The sequence below is a fragment of the Vigna angularis genome, chromosome 10 (genome assembly GCF_016808095.1).
Source record: "Vigna angularis cultivar LongXiaoDou No.4 chromosome 10, ASM1680809v1, whole genome shotgun sequence".
Classification (NCBI taxonomy): Eukaryota; Viridiplantae; Streptophyta; class Magnoliopsida; order Fabales; family Fabaceae; genus Vigna; species Vigna angularis.
Window position 1 is genome coordinate 22,882,636 of NC_068979.1, and position 16,605 is coordinate 22,899,240.

Genomic DNA, 16,605 nt, shown 5'->3' on the forward strand with positions numbered 1-16,605 from the left:
GTATTTCAAAATTTCTTAAGGATTTCTTTTATACTAAAGGCTGGTTTAAAATGCATATTGCTTCAAATAAATTTAGAAGGAATGTGAAAGAAGGGTGGAAGGAGAGTGGTGCTATGAAGTGAGAGTGCACATAAAATTTCTGAGTGAGAGTTGACAGTGAGACTCTGGAAGAATGATTAGAAAGTGTTAGTCTTAATTAGAATCTGATAATAAAGTCCAACCCGCAATGTTTAACATTGATGCAATTTTACCTTTGAAATCATTTTACCATTTTTCTTTTAACAGAGGTGAGTGTTAAGATTTCTCTCATATTCCAGTTTACATTCTTTTGTTTATTTTTTTTATTTTTTATTTTGATTATATAGTAATTTACTCTAGCTGAATAACTTAAAAATTAATTTAGATAATTGGTATCGTTTTACTCTTTCTCTCTTTTAACCCTATTTTTACTGTCTGAGACTTTAAAATAAAGTTGAACTAGTATTTATTTATTGTTTACGTTTTAAAAGTATTGAGAAAAAAATGTGACTTCTGAATAATGATTAGATAAATATTTTTAAAAGGAAATAATGGCACATAGATAATAAGATGCAGAAATTTATGGTTCACTAACTTATATCTTAAGAAAAAAACAAAAATCGATAATTTCATCTTTGTTGGAGGAAAGATCGAAGAACCGTAACGATTCAAATTAGTAACTAGTAATAGGAGAATTTGAGCACGAAAGTTTATTAAAATAGTTACGATTTATTTATATTCAATCAAAATTTTATTATTATCAACCCATAACATTATTAAAAGTTGTAATCCTTTTAAGCAAATGAATTTGAATATTTTAATTTCATTGTCAATTTTTTGAATTATTGTACCTAATGTACTTATTTTAAGAAAAAGAAATCATCAGTAATTAATCTTTTTTATTCTATACTTAGTTCTAACAATCATTGTCTGTCTTCTTCATTTCGACTTTTAATTAAAATTAAAATTATTTACTTATCCAAATTTCCAATTAAAAAATAGCGTAGCATAGAAGAAAAACAGTATTTAAAAATCATTAGCTCAATAAAATAAAGTATACAAGGATAATTTTACGTACTTATGTATTGCCAAATAAAATTATTCTTGAAATTGGTAAACGAAATTTCCGTAAACTTCTTTATTGTTTTGTGTTTAATAAGTAGTACTTTTGCATAGCAAGCAATAATTCAGTTTTTGTTTTCTATTTGAAAGCTAAGCAGATTGTTGTCATTAGAAGCAATTTACGAGAATAATAGGAAGGTCAAAGCTCCCATATGTTGAGCGCAGCCTTGATGTCTTGTGTTGAGAGGGACTGAAAGGTGAAGAGGCTCACAACACATACCCCACCATTTTTGGAGCTTCCAATGTGGCCAGTGATGGCTATGAGAAGGAATGAAGGAATTTTTTTCTTTTTAATTTTATCCCGTGGTGGCTAGAAGCTAGTTACCTTTTCAATAAAGTTAGTTAAGAATATGAGATTTTTTTTCTTGTAAGGAATTGTACTTTGTTTGTGTTTATAATCTCTATAAACTTTATGTTTTTTAAGTTTATGATCCAGTTCATATTATTTGTTTTAGTAAATATGTTGGCTATATAATGTTTGAAATTGAAAATTGATTTCTTTATATATAATTTTTGTTCGTTGTTTGCAATAATGTTTCAAGAAAAAGAACTTTACGAGAAGCGTAAAAAAAAAAAGTAAAACTTATTATCTATAAGTGTAAAAGAAAGTAAAAATTATATACAAATTTATATACAAATTTATCTATAAACGTAAAAGAAAGTAAAAATTATATACAAATTTATATAAATTTATCTATAGATAATTAAATATGAATATATTTGTAAATAATTACATACAAAAAACTGTAGGTAATTATCTATGGATAAATCCGTAAGTAATTACATACGAATAAATCGTATATAATTATTTGTGGATGAATCTGTTACTTACGATTATTTTATTTATGAATTTTTGTTCATATATATAATTACCAGATAACACTATTTTATTTATGAATTTTTTATTTTATATACGAATTTTGGGCATAGGTAATAGTGATTTTTCTTGTAATGATACAAGCATATTTTAAGCATTTAATTTCAAGTCTAGATTTTAAAAATATTTTTCAATACTTCAAGAATCACAAATCAAGCATGAGAGCAATCAACGTTAAGCATGAAAATTGAATACTAACATGAATTGAAAAAGGATATATCACTAATAACACAAAATTACACAATAGTTTCATGTTTTACAACTAATCTCAACAAATAAAAATAAGTCCTCCATGGTGGAGAACTTAGGATTCTACAAATTGAAAAGATAGGAAAGAAATGGAAACCAAAGAGAAGATGTTGAAAGGATTTTGGTCGTACAAAAGTCAACAAACCTAAATTTATAGTATAGGGGCAACCTAGAGTATCAATCCAAGGACTAGGTACTTGTTAAGCTAGAAATTGTATAATTAAAACCTTATTATTTAAAAATAAAACTAGGTGGGGGAAAAGAAAAACTAACTGGAATCTAAAAAGAGAAACTAAAAGAATTAATATCTAAGTAAAATTAATGGAAAAAGGGAAAGAAAACAATGCATGATATCTATCCTATACTACTGTAATTAATGTAATCTAAACTAAAAGAGCCTAACTATGCAATTAAAAGAATCCTAAAAACTAAAAAACTAAACCAGAATTCACACTCTAAATATCAATTGAAAGAAATCTTAATTCTAATAAAGAAAAGTAATGATACAAAATCTGAAAATAAAACTCTAGTTGAAGCAACAATATTGAAACAAGATTAAAGCAAAATTTCCTAAATCTATCATCTCTCAAACCAACTAAGTAAAGATTCATACAAGAAATTCAGATTCAGATAAGGACAGTTTCTAGACTTAACAAACATTGAATTGATAAAAAAAAATCTCAGTCACTCTCAGGAAGACATCCTGTAATATAAAGCCCACTTTGGGTTGTTTGAGTTTATATTTCAGAACTTGAAGTGGTGACTCTCACTCAATTTATCAACCCAGTATTTATACAATCTAGAATCATGTCTTAGCAATCATCAAAAGCATCATAAAACTACTCTAAAATCAGAACCGAAGCATCTACCCTATAATATGAAAAACTCATCAAACTCAGAAACAATTATTAAAAGGTAGAATCAATAATAGTGCAATTACAGAAACATAAATGGAATCAATAAAAGTAAATGACAATCAAATATAAAATGGATCAAAACTGAAACATAAAATTGCTTTATTGAAAACTAAACTCAAAATTACAGATACCAGAGTTTCTCAGAGAGCCAATGTCTGTCACCCAATGATCATCCCCAAGAATTCCAGTGAAGAAAATAGCGTCTACTCTATGAAAGCTTTGAAAATCTAACCTAAGGCATGAGAATTTGGAAACCTAAGTAGCGTCTGTCACCCACTACTATCTACTCTAAGTACACCGTCTGTCACCCAGTGCACGTACCTCTGTACATTACAAAACCCCCTTTTTATAGGGAAAATCCAAAAACTAAAAAGAATAGGAAAAGGGAAAGAAGGGAAGAATCGGTTACAGCTTAGAAGCTTCGTGAAGCTTTTCCAACTAACTTTCTAACCGTTTTGCTTCAATCGATCAGCTCCACAAGCCTCCAATCACAGTTTTGGTCCGATTAGCTTCTCCGGACCGATCAACTTGGGTTAGCTTCCTTTTTGGTCCGAACATCCTTCTGGGCTATCCTCGTTTTGGGCCGTGAAGAGTTTGATCTCGCGTCATGAAGCTCGCGTCTGGTTCTACTTTGCTTCTTCTCTTTTCGCCAGAACCCTAGCCATGAGTGAGAGAGTTGGGAGAAATCCCCAAATGATTCAAATCTGCCTTTGCCTAAATGAAACACTAACTAAACGACCCCCTCATCTTGCCATCCTCGTAGCAGTATGAAACACTGTGTTTCACTTAAACCCAATTCCATGTGCAGCGGCCCAATCTTATCACCACCAGCGTTGGCCAAATTTCTTCCAGTCAACTTCATTTATGTTAGGGTGTTGCTCCCTCCACCACCAACCTATACTTTCTCCACCTCTCCATATTATTTTAAATACAATTATATCCAAGTTAAAAAGATTTTTACTTTTACCCTATTTTAAATAATTTGAAATCCTAATTTTACTTTCCCAGCACTCACCCACGGAACTCTCTTCCCCTTTTCCCATTTTCGTTTCACCTCCCCACCTCCCACACGTCCATTCCTTTTTCTTCTCAGTTTTTTTTTTGGTTTGAAAGCTTTCATTGCCGTTGTGGTGTGAAGGAGCGTCGCCGCCATGGTGTGGAGGAACATCGAGAAACGTCCAGAGCATCAACCAGCATGAGGAAGTATACATCAACGGAGATGTAACATAATAAAATAAACTCTAAAATAAAAAACGTAACCTTTAAACGAGACGTGACATCTTCAACGTTAAGGTAAATCTGTTTTTCCTTAAACGGATGTTGACATCCGTTTTTCCTTAAAGGGATGTTGACATCCGTTTTTCCTTAAACGGATGTTGACATCCGTTACATCCGTTGAAGGATGTTGACATTCGTTGAAGGATGTCACCTCCGTTTAAAGGTTACGTTTTTTATTTTAGGGTTTTATTTCAAGGTTTATTCAAATACGAGGAAACACTTCACGCACTGCACCACGAGAGGGATATTGCTTGATAATTCTTTCCACCACCACCAACCTTTGCAACTTGTAGTATCTCACAACGACGAAAGAAAGAGAAGAAGAAATATAATGTTAAAATGAAATAAAAGTATTTTACTCATGTAGGGGACTAGAATAGGTTATTAATGAAATAGGTTGTGAATGAATAAAATTAAAAAATAATAACCCTAAAAATAAAATTTTACTGAGGGACAAAATAGTAAAGGGGAGGTGGAGGGAGAAAGGTGTGGTGGTGGAGGGAGCAACACCCTTTATGCTATTAGCCTTCCAGCTCATTTGACCAATAATAACTCTTCTTAATTTGGCCCAAACAGCACCAGCCCCTTTGCTTCTGGTTGATCATTCTTGGCCCCTTTGACCAGGGACTGTTCTGCAAAAAGAGAAGAAATGAAGAGTTAAACAGCAAAAACAAAAGAATAAAATCCTATGATAGCAAAAGAAATTTTTATTTTTATTTTCTAAATATTTTTCTAAAAAGAGGAAAAAGACTTATTTATTAAAAAAAACTATTTATTTAACTAAAAGGGAGAAATTAACATTATTTCTATCAAAAACCTATTTTTACCCTAATTACTCTAAACTATTTTATTTCTAGAAAATTAAAAACTAAAGTAACCTAAAAAAAACAAAATTAACATAGAAAAATGGAGAAAAATAGAGAGTTAACAAGATGCATGCCTTCTCCCTTAGCAACTGATCCATGCTCCAATTGTGTCTCCCATTCGCCTCAACACCTCCAATCTCCAACTCATCTTCCTTTTCAACCCCAAAAGGGTTTAAACCACCATGGATGAAGGAGGAAACCCAATGAGGAGAGGAAGAGTTTCCCAACACTCCAAACATCCTCCAAAAGTCTCTCCCAAGCACCCTATGTGATTCTATTCGTGTAAGAATGAGAAATGATGAAAACTCTCGCAAAAATACTCACTTTTGTGTACCAGGACTGACAAATTCGCCCAACAAGGTCAAAAAATTATGCTCCCTAACTTGTAGCTCGTTGGGCAAGCCAAATTTTTGCCCAACGACTCAAATATTGCAACTTTGGGCTATCATTTCACCCAATAAGTCAGCATGGTGTCCAACGGTGATTTTCTAATCATCCGAGGGTGGTCCATGGCAGTATAACCCTCGGGTGAGTCTTTTCTTCATGTTTGTATCTATTGGTGTTTATAAGAAAGCAAAGTTTCTTTAACAGAGAACAAAAATGAACAAAAAGGAACGGGAAAATATATTGAAGGAGAATATATGGAAGGAGAACAATAAAAACTTATTTTATTGAATCAGGAAACGTTACAATTTATAAAATTTAAAAATAACTACCCACTAACAATGTGTTCCTAGAATTAAGCCATTAAATAAAATGCATGAATCAAAATAACAAACCTAAACTCATTCCTTAAAACTAGGGAAATAATAAAAAATAAAATAGAATTAAAAGGTTTAGGAGCTGCAAACACCAATTTTTTTCCTTAGAAGCTCGAACCTGCTACCTGAAAGTGGTTTTGTAAATAAATATGCAAGTTGATTTTCAGACTTGCAATAAATCAAAGTCACAAATTCATTTTTCTGCATTTCTCTTAAAAAAAACAACTTGATGTTGAAATGCTTAGTTTTCCCATGAAATACAGGATTATGGGAAATAGCAATAGCAGCTTGGTTGTCAACGAAGATCTTGGTACTTTCTTTTTGCTCTAGACTTAAATCCATTAAAATCTTTCTTAACCATAAAGCTTGATTGATTGTAGTTGTTGTTGCAATAAACTCAGCTTCTGTAGTGGATTGAGCCACAATTTCTTGCTTCTTTGAGCTCCAAGAGAAAATACTTGATCCAAGAGTAAAACAGTAGCCTGAAGTACTTTTCATATCGTCCATAAAACCTCCCCAATCACTATCAAAGAAACATGTCAGCTTAAATTCTTTGCTCCATGTGAACTTAACACCAAAATCACTTGTACCCTTCACATACCGAATCACTCTTTTGGCAGCCTTGAGATGCAATTCACTTGCACAATGCATGAATCAAGATAGAATACTTACAACATTTAAAATATCAGGCCTTGTTGTCGTGAGGTACATCAAGCAACCAATCAAGCTTCTGAAATATCCTTCATCCACTTTGTTGGCACCATCTTCTTTGTGCAGCTTTTCCTTTTGATTCATTGGAGTGCTTATTGGCTTGCATTTTTCCATTTGAAATTTCTTTAGTATTTCCTTTGCATACTTTTTCTGACATATGAAAATTTCACCTTGCCCTTGCTTGATCTCCATGCCAAGGAAGTAGGACATAACTCCAAGATCTGTCATTTCAAACACCTTCATCATCTCCTATTTGAAGTTTTGAATATGCTCTATATTGTTTCCTGTAACTAGTAGGTCATCAACATACAATGAAACAATAAGAATATCAGTGTCATTGTGCTTGACATACAAGGTTGTTTCTGATAGACTTTTCTCAAATCCAAAATTCAGCAAATATTCATCAATTTTGTTATACCAAGCTCTTGGAGCTTGTTTTAGACCATAAAGAGCTTTCTTGAGAAGATAGACTTTATCTCCCTCACTTTCCTTCACAAATCCTTGGGGCTGCTCAACATAAATTTCTTCCTGTAAGATACCATTTAGGAAGGCTGATTTTACATCCAACTGGAACACTTTCCAGCTCTTTTGTGCAGCTATTGCAAGGAGTAACCTGATTGTGTCCAATCTAGCAACAGGAGCAAAAGTGTCAGAATAATCAACACCAAATATTTGGGCATACCCTTTAACCACCAGCCTAGCTTTGTGTTTGTTGATTGAGCCATCAGCATTAAGTTTGGTTTTAAACACCCATTTGACTCCAATTACCTTCCTGTCTTGAGGCCTATCCATTAGGATCCAAGTTTTGTTTTTCTCTATCATTGACAACTCCTCCTCCATTGCATTTATCCACATTTGATCATTTTTTGCTTCTGCATAGTCAGCAGGTTCACATAAGGCAATATTGCACCTTTCATAAACATTTGAGAGCAACCTTGTTCCTCTCACAGAAGCATCATCCACTGTTTGATTCTGTCAGTCATCATCTTCTTCTTCAATGGTTGAATTGGAAAACTTGAGTTTCAGTTCTGCCATGTTTTGACCCTTCTTTTCTGCATCATCTAGGTTCAACTCTTCATCCTCCATGAAGTGAACATCCCTGCTGACAATAATATTTCCAGTTTGTGGCTGAAAAATTTTATAGGCTTTACTGACAAAACTGTAGCCTAAAAAAATGCCTGGTGAAGCTCTCCTATCAAGCTTGTCACGCTTAATCTGTGGAACGTGAGTGAAACACAAACAACCAAATACTTTAAGAAATTTTAGAGATGGTTTATAACCATACCATGCCTCAAATGGTGTCATTTCTCTTACTGCCTTTGTTGGAAGTCTGTTTTAAAGAAACACAACTGTATTTGCTGCCTTTGCCCAAAACTTTTTTGGCAAATTCTTCTCATGTAACATGCATCTTGACATCTCCATAATGTATCTATTTCTCCGTTCACTAACTCCATTTTGTTGAGGTGTGTAAGGAGATGTAAGCTAATGCTCTATGCCTGAATCTTCCCAAAACCTGTCAAATTCTGCTGAAGTATACTCCTTCCCATTATTAGATCTTACAATCTGAATTTTGCAGATGCTTTCATTTTCAACTCTTGTCTTAAACTTCCAAAAAACTTGAGCTACTTCTGATTTAAACTTTAAGAAAAAAATCCAGCACATTCTGGTGAAGTCATCAATAAAGGTAATAAAATAAAGACTACCTTTTAAGGAAGGTGTTCTGTGAGGGCTTGAAACATCCGTGTGGATGAGCTGCAATTTGTGAGTGGCTCTTCATGTTGACTTTGGGAATGGATTTCTTTTTTGCTTTCCAAATTGACATGTCTTGCATGTTGGTATTTGATCATCAAGTTCTGGAAAATCAGCTACCATTTTCTTATATTGCATTTTCAGCAGCCCTTGGTGATGATAATGCTCAAGCCTCTTGTGCCAAACTTCTGTTATGTTCTCCTTGACAGGAAAGGCAGTTTGCTCTTCCTCCAATGGATTTAGAGCAAAACTTTTTCCTTTCATTTTGATTTTGAAAATTTCTTGACTAGCTGCATCTCTAATCAAACAAAAATTGTCTTCAAAAGAGACTTTGAAGCCTCTTTCAATCAATTGGTCAACACTCAACAAGCTCTGTTGAATTTCTGGTACAAAAAGGACATCAGAAATTAACATTGTACCTGAGCAACTTGTTATTGCAACAGCTCCCTTTCCTTTGACTGAAATATAATCACCATTGCCTATTTTGACTTTGGTGATGTTGGTTGGCTTTAAATCTTTGAAAAGCTCCTTGTCATAGGTCATATGGTTTGTGCAACCACTGTCAATTAGCCAACTTTCATTTTCTTCACTGCTTGCAAAACAGGTGGCCACAAATAATTGATCTTCCTCCTCCTCCTGTTCAACAACTTTAGCTTCTTCCTCTTGTGATTGATTTTTGCTCATGCATATGACTGCTTCATGTCCCATTTGATTGCACTTTATGCATTTCGCATTTGGTCTCCTCCAACATCTGAATGGAGGGTGACCCATTTTGCCACAATGTTGACAAGGAGGGTAATTTTTCTTTTCAGCCTTTCCTTTGTTGTAATTATTTACACTGCTTTGACTGTTGGCTGGATGATTCTTCTTGTAATTTTTTGCTTGTTAGCTCTTGGCTAGAAGAGCACCTTCAGTAGCATAATCTTCCCTCATCAATCTTCGTTGTTCTTGGGCCTGGAAGGCATGTATCACTTCAACAAGAGTGATTTTAGAAATATCCTTTGTATTTTCCAAAGAAGCAATATATGCTTCATACCTTTCTGGTACGGTCACCAAAATTTTCTCAACAATTCTTGAATCTGTAAAATTACTTTCCAATAATTTTATCTTTTTGGCAATACCCAACAATTTGTCTGAATACTCCTTGATTGTGTCAGACTCTTTCATCCTTTGAAGTTCAAATTCTCTCATCAAGTTAAGCACTTGCATGCTTCGAATTTTTTCATCTCCAGTATATTCTCTCTTCAGATAATCCCAAATTGCTTTTGCTGATTTGAGACTCATGATCCTACTAAAGATGGTTGCAGAAATGCCAGCATAAAGACATGACTTTGCTTTTGCTTTTTGGGTTTTCTTCTCCTTATGATTTTTGATCTGGGCCACAGTGGGATTGTCAGGCAGCGGAAGGATTTCATAATCTTCTTCTATGGCTTCCCAAAGATCCAAAGCTTCTAGGTAAGCCTCCATTTTAACAGCCCAAAGATCATAGTTTTCCCTATTGAAAATTGGAAGAGTTGCTTGGGAAAAGCTTGTTTCAGAATCCATTCTAAGGTCCCGTAAGAAAAAAAAGCTCTGATACCAATTGTTGGTGTTTATAAGAAAGCAAAGTTTCTTTAACAGAGAACAAAAATGAACAAAAAGGAACGAAAAAATATATTGAAGGAGAATATATGGAAGGAGAACAATAAAAACTTATTTTATTGAATCAAGAAACGTTACAATTTATAAAATTTAAAAATAACTACCCACTAACAATGTGTTCCTAGAATTAAGCCATTAAATAAAATACATGAATCAAAATAACAAACCTAAACTGATTCCTTAAAACTAGGGAAATAATAAAAAATAAAACAGAATTAAAAGGTGCAGTCCTGAAGCAATTTTCTAACAGTATCTCTAGGCGCGATTCTAGTGTCCTTGAAGTGAGTATTTGTCTAAAAATAATTCTTTCTTGCCTATTCATGTTTCCTTGTTTTCGAGGTTGTTTTTCTCCACCACAAAAGCTTCCTATTCACTTATTTTAGACTTATAAACAAGGATATTAGAAGTAAAACAAGCATAAAATAACTAAAATACAAAACAATACAAGATACATTAAAAATGGACTTTATCAATGGGGCATTGGGCTTCCAATGTGTCATATATTATAAAAGTTGAATAACAATATTGCAAAAGCCTCATTTGAATGGTTAATTTGTTTTGAACATGGTTCGTTCTCTTTCTACATAAGGGTTTTGTGAACGTTGGAAGGTTACCAGCTTATGTTGCAAACTCTAGTTCCTTCTCTACAAGCTAAGGAAGGTGAGTACCCTCATAGGGTCTAAAAATATTTTTTTTTTTTTGCTCTTACGAAAACACAGAACTTTGATTGTTTCATTCTCTCTCATTCTTTTCCTTTTCTCATGTCTTTCTTATAATATACTGGGTTTAATTTTTTACTCTTTTTAGAGTTCCTTGGTAGTTTTAATATTTTAATAAATTTTTAGGAAGTTCTTGTTGTATCTTGGAAAACTTACACAACACATCGCGGATAAGTCCTTAAGAACAGTGAATCTACACGACTCGGGAAATTTTTAATGATTTTCATATCCCTTACGGGTGGTGTAGGATTTGCAGCATACACTTAATGAAATAATCTATACAAGTGTCGAGTGGAGCCGCTTATATGAGATCTTAGCATGATCTCTAAAACACTCATAAATATCGAGCACATACATGATCTAGTAAGCGTAACACAGCAATAACAACAAATATTAATAGGATATATTGTGTTTTTTTTTCTTTCTCATTTCTTTTTTATATTATTATGGGTTTAATTTTTTATTCTTTTTAATTTCTTTTTGCTAATTATGATATTTTTAAAAATTATCAAAATGTTCTTATTCTATTATAATAAACTTATATAACACATCGCAAATAATTTCTTAAATTTACACTTTTTTAAAAAAATTATAATTTGTCAACTTTTTACAAAGTGTTATCTAATTTTTGTGGTAGACACCTTTCCAAAAAATTTATTTAATATTTGGGTATGCCAACCGAGGCTACCATTGACTTAGAATTGAATGGTGAAAATAGATAATATAGCATTAACCGTGTGAAGAAATGGACGATGATATTAACAATATTTTTAACAACTTTTTATAATAGATTACATATCACTATTTTATTGGTTTGTACATCTAAACGGATCAATCATAAACTATCATACCGTTGATAAAAAAGTTATAAAAAAAATTGTTAAAAAGACTTTTTTCCAAAATATAGCGTGGTGAACCGACGATCAAGGTCTATAACGTGAGCTTTTAAAGCTGAGCTACGTGATGTTTTTTTCTAGCTTTGCATTATGATCCTAAATGCATGCAGGTCAAAGAGCCACCACGTGGGGTCCACGATCCATTCAATATGCTTTAGATTAACCATGAAATTGTGTGGACCCACATCCTATTTGAATATTTGAATTGTGTACGGTTACGCAAATAAAGAATAGAATGAGGAATACTCTAGATCGAATTTGTTGCCTTCCTAGATGGTTTAAGAACAATATACTTTGACATATATAATTTTTTTAAATTTATTGAATATTATATTTTTTATTTTCTTGTTTTTTAAAATATAAAAATTTATCTTTTATGATCATTTTATTTTTAATATGGGTCCAATGATATAAATGTATGTTATCCTATTATTATTTTTAAAAATATGATATTGTTCACTAACATTTCTAATGGTCTTATTTTAAACATGTCTAATTTTTTTAAAAATCACAAAATTCCTGCTCTTTATTTTAATACTTTATATTTTCAATTTTAATAAAAAAAGAGACATTGAGTGTCAAAATCTAAACTCTTCGTAGTAAAATATTAACATAGAAAAATATATCTATAAATGTGAAGACACTACTTTTCATAAACATTTTAAATTGTTTTGAAAAGATAAAATAAAATTTTATTTGGATTTTACAGTGGACATCAAGTGTTCTTACCATAATTGTGTATAAGAGTATGAGTATTTTTTGGTGTGTATTTATAGAATTTTTGAACCCTAAAAGATTTGTTGTAAAAATTGATAATATATCAAATCATATCAACAAATATAATAACTTATAGTATATATGATAATTATCAAAATAATAACAATAATATGATATCCTATCTATACTAAATACTTTGTAAATACATAATATTAAATAATATTATGATATAACTAAATTATGAAGATTTAATCACATATATTTCTTAGAATATTTTTCAATTATTTTAAATTAGTAAAACTGAATAAACCTTATTTGATCATATACTTAATATATTTGTTGTTAAGTTGAGTATGTTCAACGCTCTTCAACACATATAACAAACAAATCAGCGTCTGGGAATTATAATGAAATTGAATTCAATTTTTTAAAATAAAATCATAAGTTTAGGTTTTGATGGTAAAAAAATTAGAGTGAAAAAGTATTATAATTAAAATGAATATTTAACCCGTAAAATTATAATATTGTATGATTTTATACAATATTCTCGATTCAAATTACTCATGACATAGAATTGTTAAGATCGTCAAATGAAATTATAAACTTTTTAACATTATTAAACAAAATCATAAAATTGTTAAAATTATTAAACAAAATCAGAAAATAGTATGAATTTTCATTTTTTTTCTAAATTATTTGTTTCAAGTTCAACTTTTTTAATTGATGGATTAATTTTAAACAAAATGTAAATCAAATTTAAAGTTAATGCAATTAAAATTTTACTCTGTTGTATGTATTGTTTCTCAGAACACTACCTAATTAAAAATTAATATAATTAAAGTTCATGTTTTGTTTCAACTATATGATACTAGTTTACTTTTTTCTTAGATTAGATTTCAATTAAAACAAAATACAAACCCAATTAGATATATATTTTTAAGTTTGTACTCATTTCTCCATTTATATATTTTTAAATATAAAATTAAGTATTCGTGAATGTTGTTTTTATAATAAATAACACAATAAATTAAAAAAACAAATTTTAATATTATTATTTTAAAAAATAAAATAATATTTTATTCAGAAAATTCTTTATTTCTGATATAATTGTGGGGAATATGCCACCATTACAATGTTGAAATGAAATATAATGTATCAAAATTGGATAAAATAAAAATGGTTTGAGTAATTATTGAATAAGTGTGGAACAGGATATAGATAGAAGAGAACCACGTGAGATGATTTGACTATGCGAGCCTGTCCGATCCACACACAACAAATATCTATTGTTTTGATGTTTTAATAAAGTGTAATAAAAATTTGTTTAAATATATTTATAACATCTAATTTTATTAAGATTTATTTTTAAAATTTTGATATATTTTAATTTTTAAATTTTAAAAATAGATAAATATATTTAATCTAGTATACCTTTATACATTTTGTTACTTTAAAGTAATTCTTTTATATCAACAATTCCTTACAAAACTCAATACTTTTTAATCGTATGAAAATTTAAAATTCGATGCAATTTCAATTAAAAAAAACACATCAAAAGTGTAATTTCACTTAAATTCAGTAATCAAAATGATTTTTTATATTTAAAATTGGCAACAACTTTGCATTTCGGTATTCGATGTACACTGGAGAAAAGTGAATCAGAATAGGATAAATTTAATAATTTTTTTTTCTCGTATATAACTTTATAAGTTTCTGCGGTCGTATTATCCTCTATTTTTAATTATTATTTTAAATTTTGGGAAAAATTCTTATAAAAAAATTTGTAAATAATTCCTTTGATTATTAGCAAACATATAAAAACATAGTTGCGTTAATTCATGGACCACACATCTTATCTTTGATTTTTTGTCCACATTAAAATTAGGTTAGGATGATTTGGATCCTGGACCACTTTCATACAACATTCCAATTTTAAAGGCAGTTTTTCTTCACCTCTACAGCCACCTGCATCAACATTTTCATTCAAATCTTAACAAAACTTTATAAACCTATCATACTTAAGTTTATTGAATTATTTTTTTTAAAATTAATAGTGTAATTTAATTAAAATATTTGTTCGTGTATGTAAAAAATTAATTTCATAATGAATAATAACTATAAAAACAAAAATATATTACTTTTTAAGTTTTTGTCTTTTTCTATCACATGTTCTTTATTTTTTATACGCAATTTTGATTTTGAATTGCATATCATTAAATACTTAAAATGTTTTTTATATAATAAATGTTTATATAATAGTATAATTTTAATTTAAAAATATTTCATGATATCGAAAACACTTTCATATACTTCTTGAATTAAACTACAAAATATTAATATTCCAATTAAATATTAATTCATGTTTATGTTATTATTGCAACGATAGGCTACGATAATCTTTTTCAATTATATATTATTGTTAATAAATTCGAGTATATCCGTAAGAAAATGAATTTTTCTCTTCATCAAAACTTATTGTCATATGTACCTCTTACAATTTAACATACGAATATCTCAAATTACTAAAAACACCTCAATAACAAAGTCATAACTTATTAACATATTATGTCTTGCATGTATATAAAAATTTCATAACATCCTAGTCTACCATAATCTCTTAAACGTGACATGACATGTTAATTACTAATTAGAAAATTAATAACACTTTAGAACTTTAAAATTATTAATTAAATCTCAACATATATATTATATTTTTTAAATATTTATTATCTCAATTTCTAACGGACTTGAATGTTATGTTAAAAGAATACATTTTGGTCATATAAATAAGAAAAAAAAAAGCATCTCAATGATAAAGAAAGGAAAGATAAATACAGTTTAATATAGTATCTCAAGTTTTGTGAGTGACTAAATCAATTTCAAAAACTAAAATCAGTTTTAATTAATATATAATTTCTTTTCAATTATAACAACAGTGTCATGAATTTAAAATTTTATTTCGGTTAAAAATAATAACTCCATACTTCATCGCCATTTAATAAAACCTTAAATCATCGTCATACTTATCACACTTTTTATATGACAGAAACCATTAAAGTAAAATTTACATCTTTGAATTGAACCTGTCATTTTATGGAAAAAAAAAATAGACCTATTAACAACTCATATTTTTGGATTGCTTAAGAGTAAAATATAAATTATTTAATACTTAAATGTATCTTATTGCGTGTTGTATTTAAATACTTTTTATAGCATGTAAAAAACAGCACAACGTCTAGTCATTCTAAATGAAATTGAACTCAATTATTTTTAAATTAAATCTTAAGTTTGAGTTTTGTTAGTAGAGTGAGAAGTATTTGTTTTTTATCAGTAAAGTAAGTTCACTGTCTCCAAAAGAGACCCCTGACTCAAGTCTCTCACGTTAATAAACAATAAATACGTAATTAATAAAAATATAATTAATATATTTTGTAAAATATACTACTTATTGTTTATGAGAATTTTTATTTGGACAAGTCTACATTTAGTTCTAACATCCAAAAAATTACATAAATAAATCATATAATAGAATTAATTACATTTAATAATATATCACTTCAGTCTTACACTAAACAACGAGCGCGCATGGCCGAACGGCCTTACAGAGAGAGAGTTACAAAAGATATAAACAGAACATAAGTACAAGTCTGACCGAACGGTTTACAAAAACCCACTACCGATCGGTCATACATACGAAGATGGGAAAGAGGTGAACGACCACCTCACTTACGAAAACTACACTACTGACCGAACGTTCTACTGTTCGGTCTTAACTTCGACTTCTACCAAGTTTTCCTCTTCCAGCGCTTCTTCAAGTAGCTCGTCTCCCTCTGCTCACATCCACACGGATGATCATTGCAATGACAAGGACGGACGTACAACAAGACAACACAAGGAAAACACAGGGTAAGCTTATGTAATTTAATTCAAGAAATAACATACGTTTATCAAATTCAAACACATCAAATACATTTCAACATACGATTCAAACAAGGCCTACTACTAGACTGACTGTCCGGACTGTATGAATTTTGTGTAGCTACGACGTTCGTGCACCCGGGTGATGTAGTAACTGGAATTCTCA

At 30.2% G+C, this 16,605-nt stretch overlaps 2 protein-coding genes across 2 annotated transcripts; both read right to left on the reverse strand.

Moving 5' to 3' along the window:
• Positions 1 to 4,982: 4,982 nt before the first annotated feature.
• LOC108344492 (retrovirus-related Pol polyprotein from transposon TNT 1-94) lies at positions 4,983 to 7,639 on the reverse strand. The gene is given in 5 exon segments (XM_052870044.1): positions 4,983 to 5,093; positions 5,402 to 5,601; positions 6,214 to 6,570; positions 6,698 to 6,828; positions 6,867 to 7,639. Coding segments are annotated over 5 exon segments (1,572 nt in total).
• A 1,794-nt stretch (positions 7,640 to 9,433) lies between these two features.
• Positions 9,434 to 10,093, reverse strand: LOC108344493 (uncharacterized). The gene has a single exon (XM_017582928.1). The coding sequence runs from the start codon at positions 10,091 to 10,093 to the stop codon at positions 9,434 to 9,436; it is 660 nt and encodes a 219-aa protein (XP_017438417.1).
• Positions 10,094 to 16,605: the final 6,512 nt, after the last annotated feature.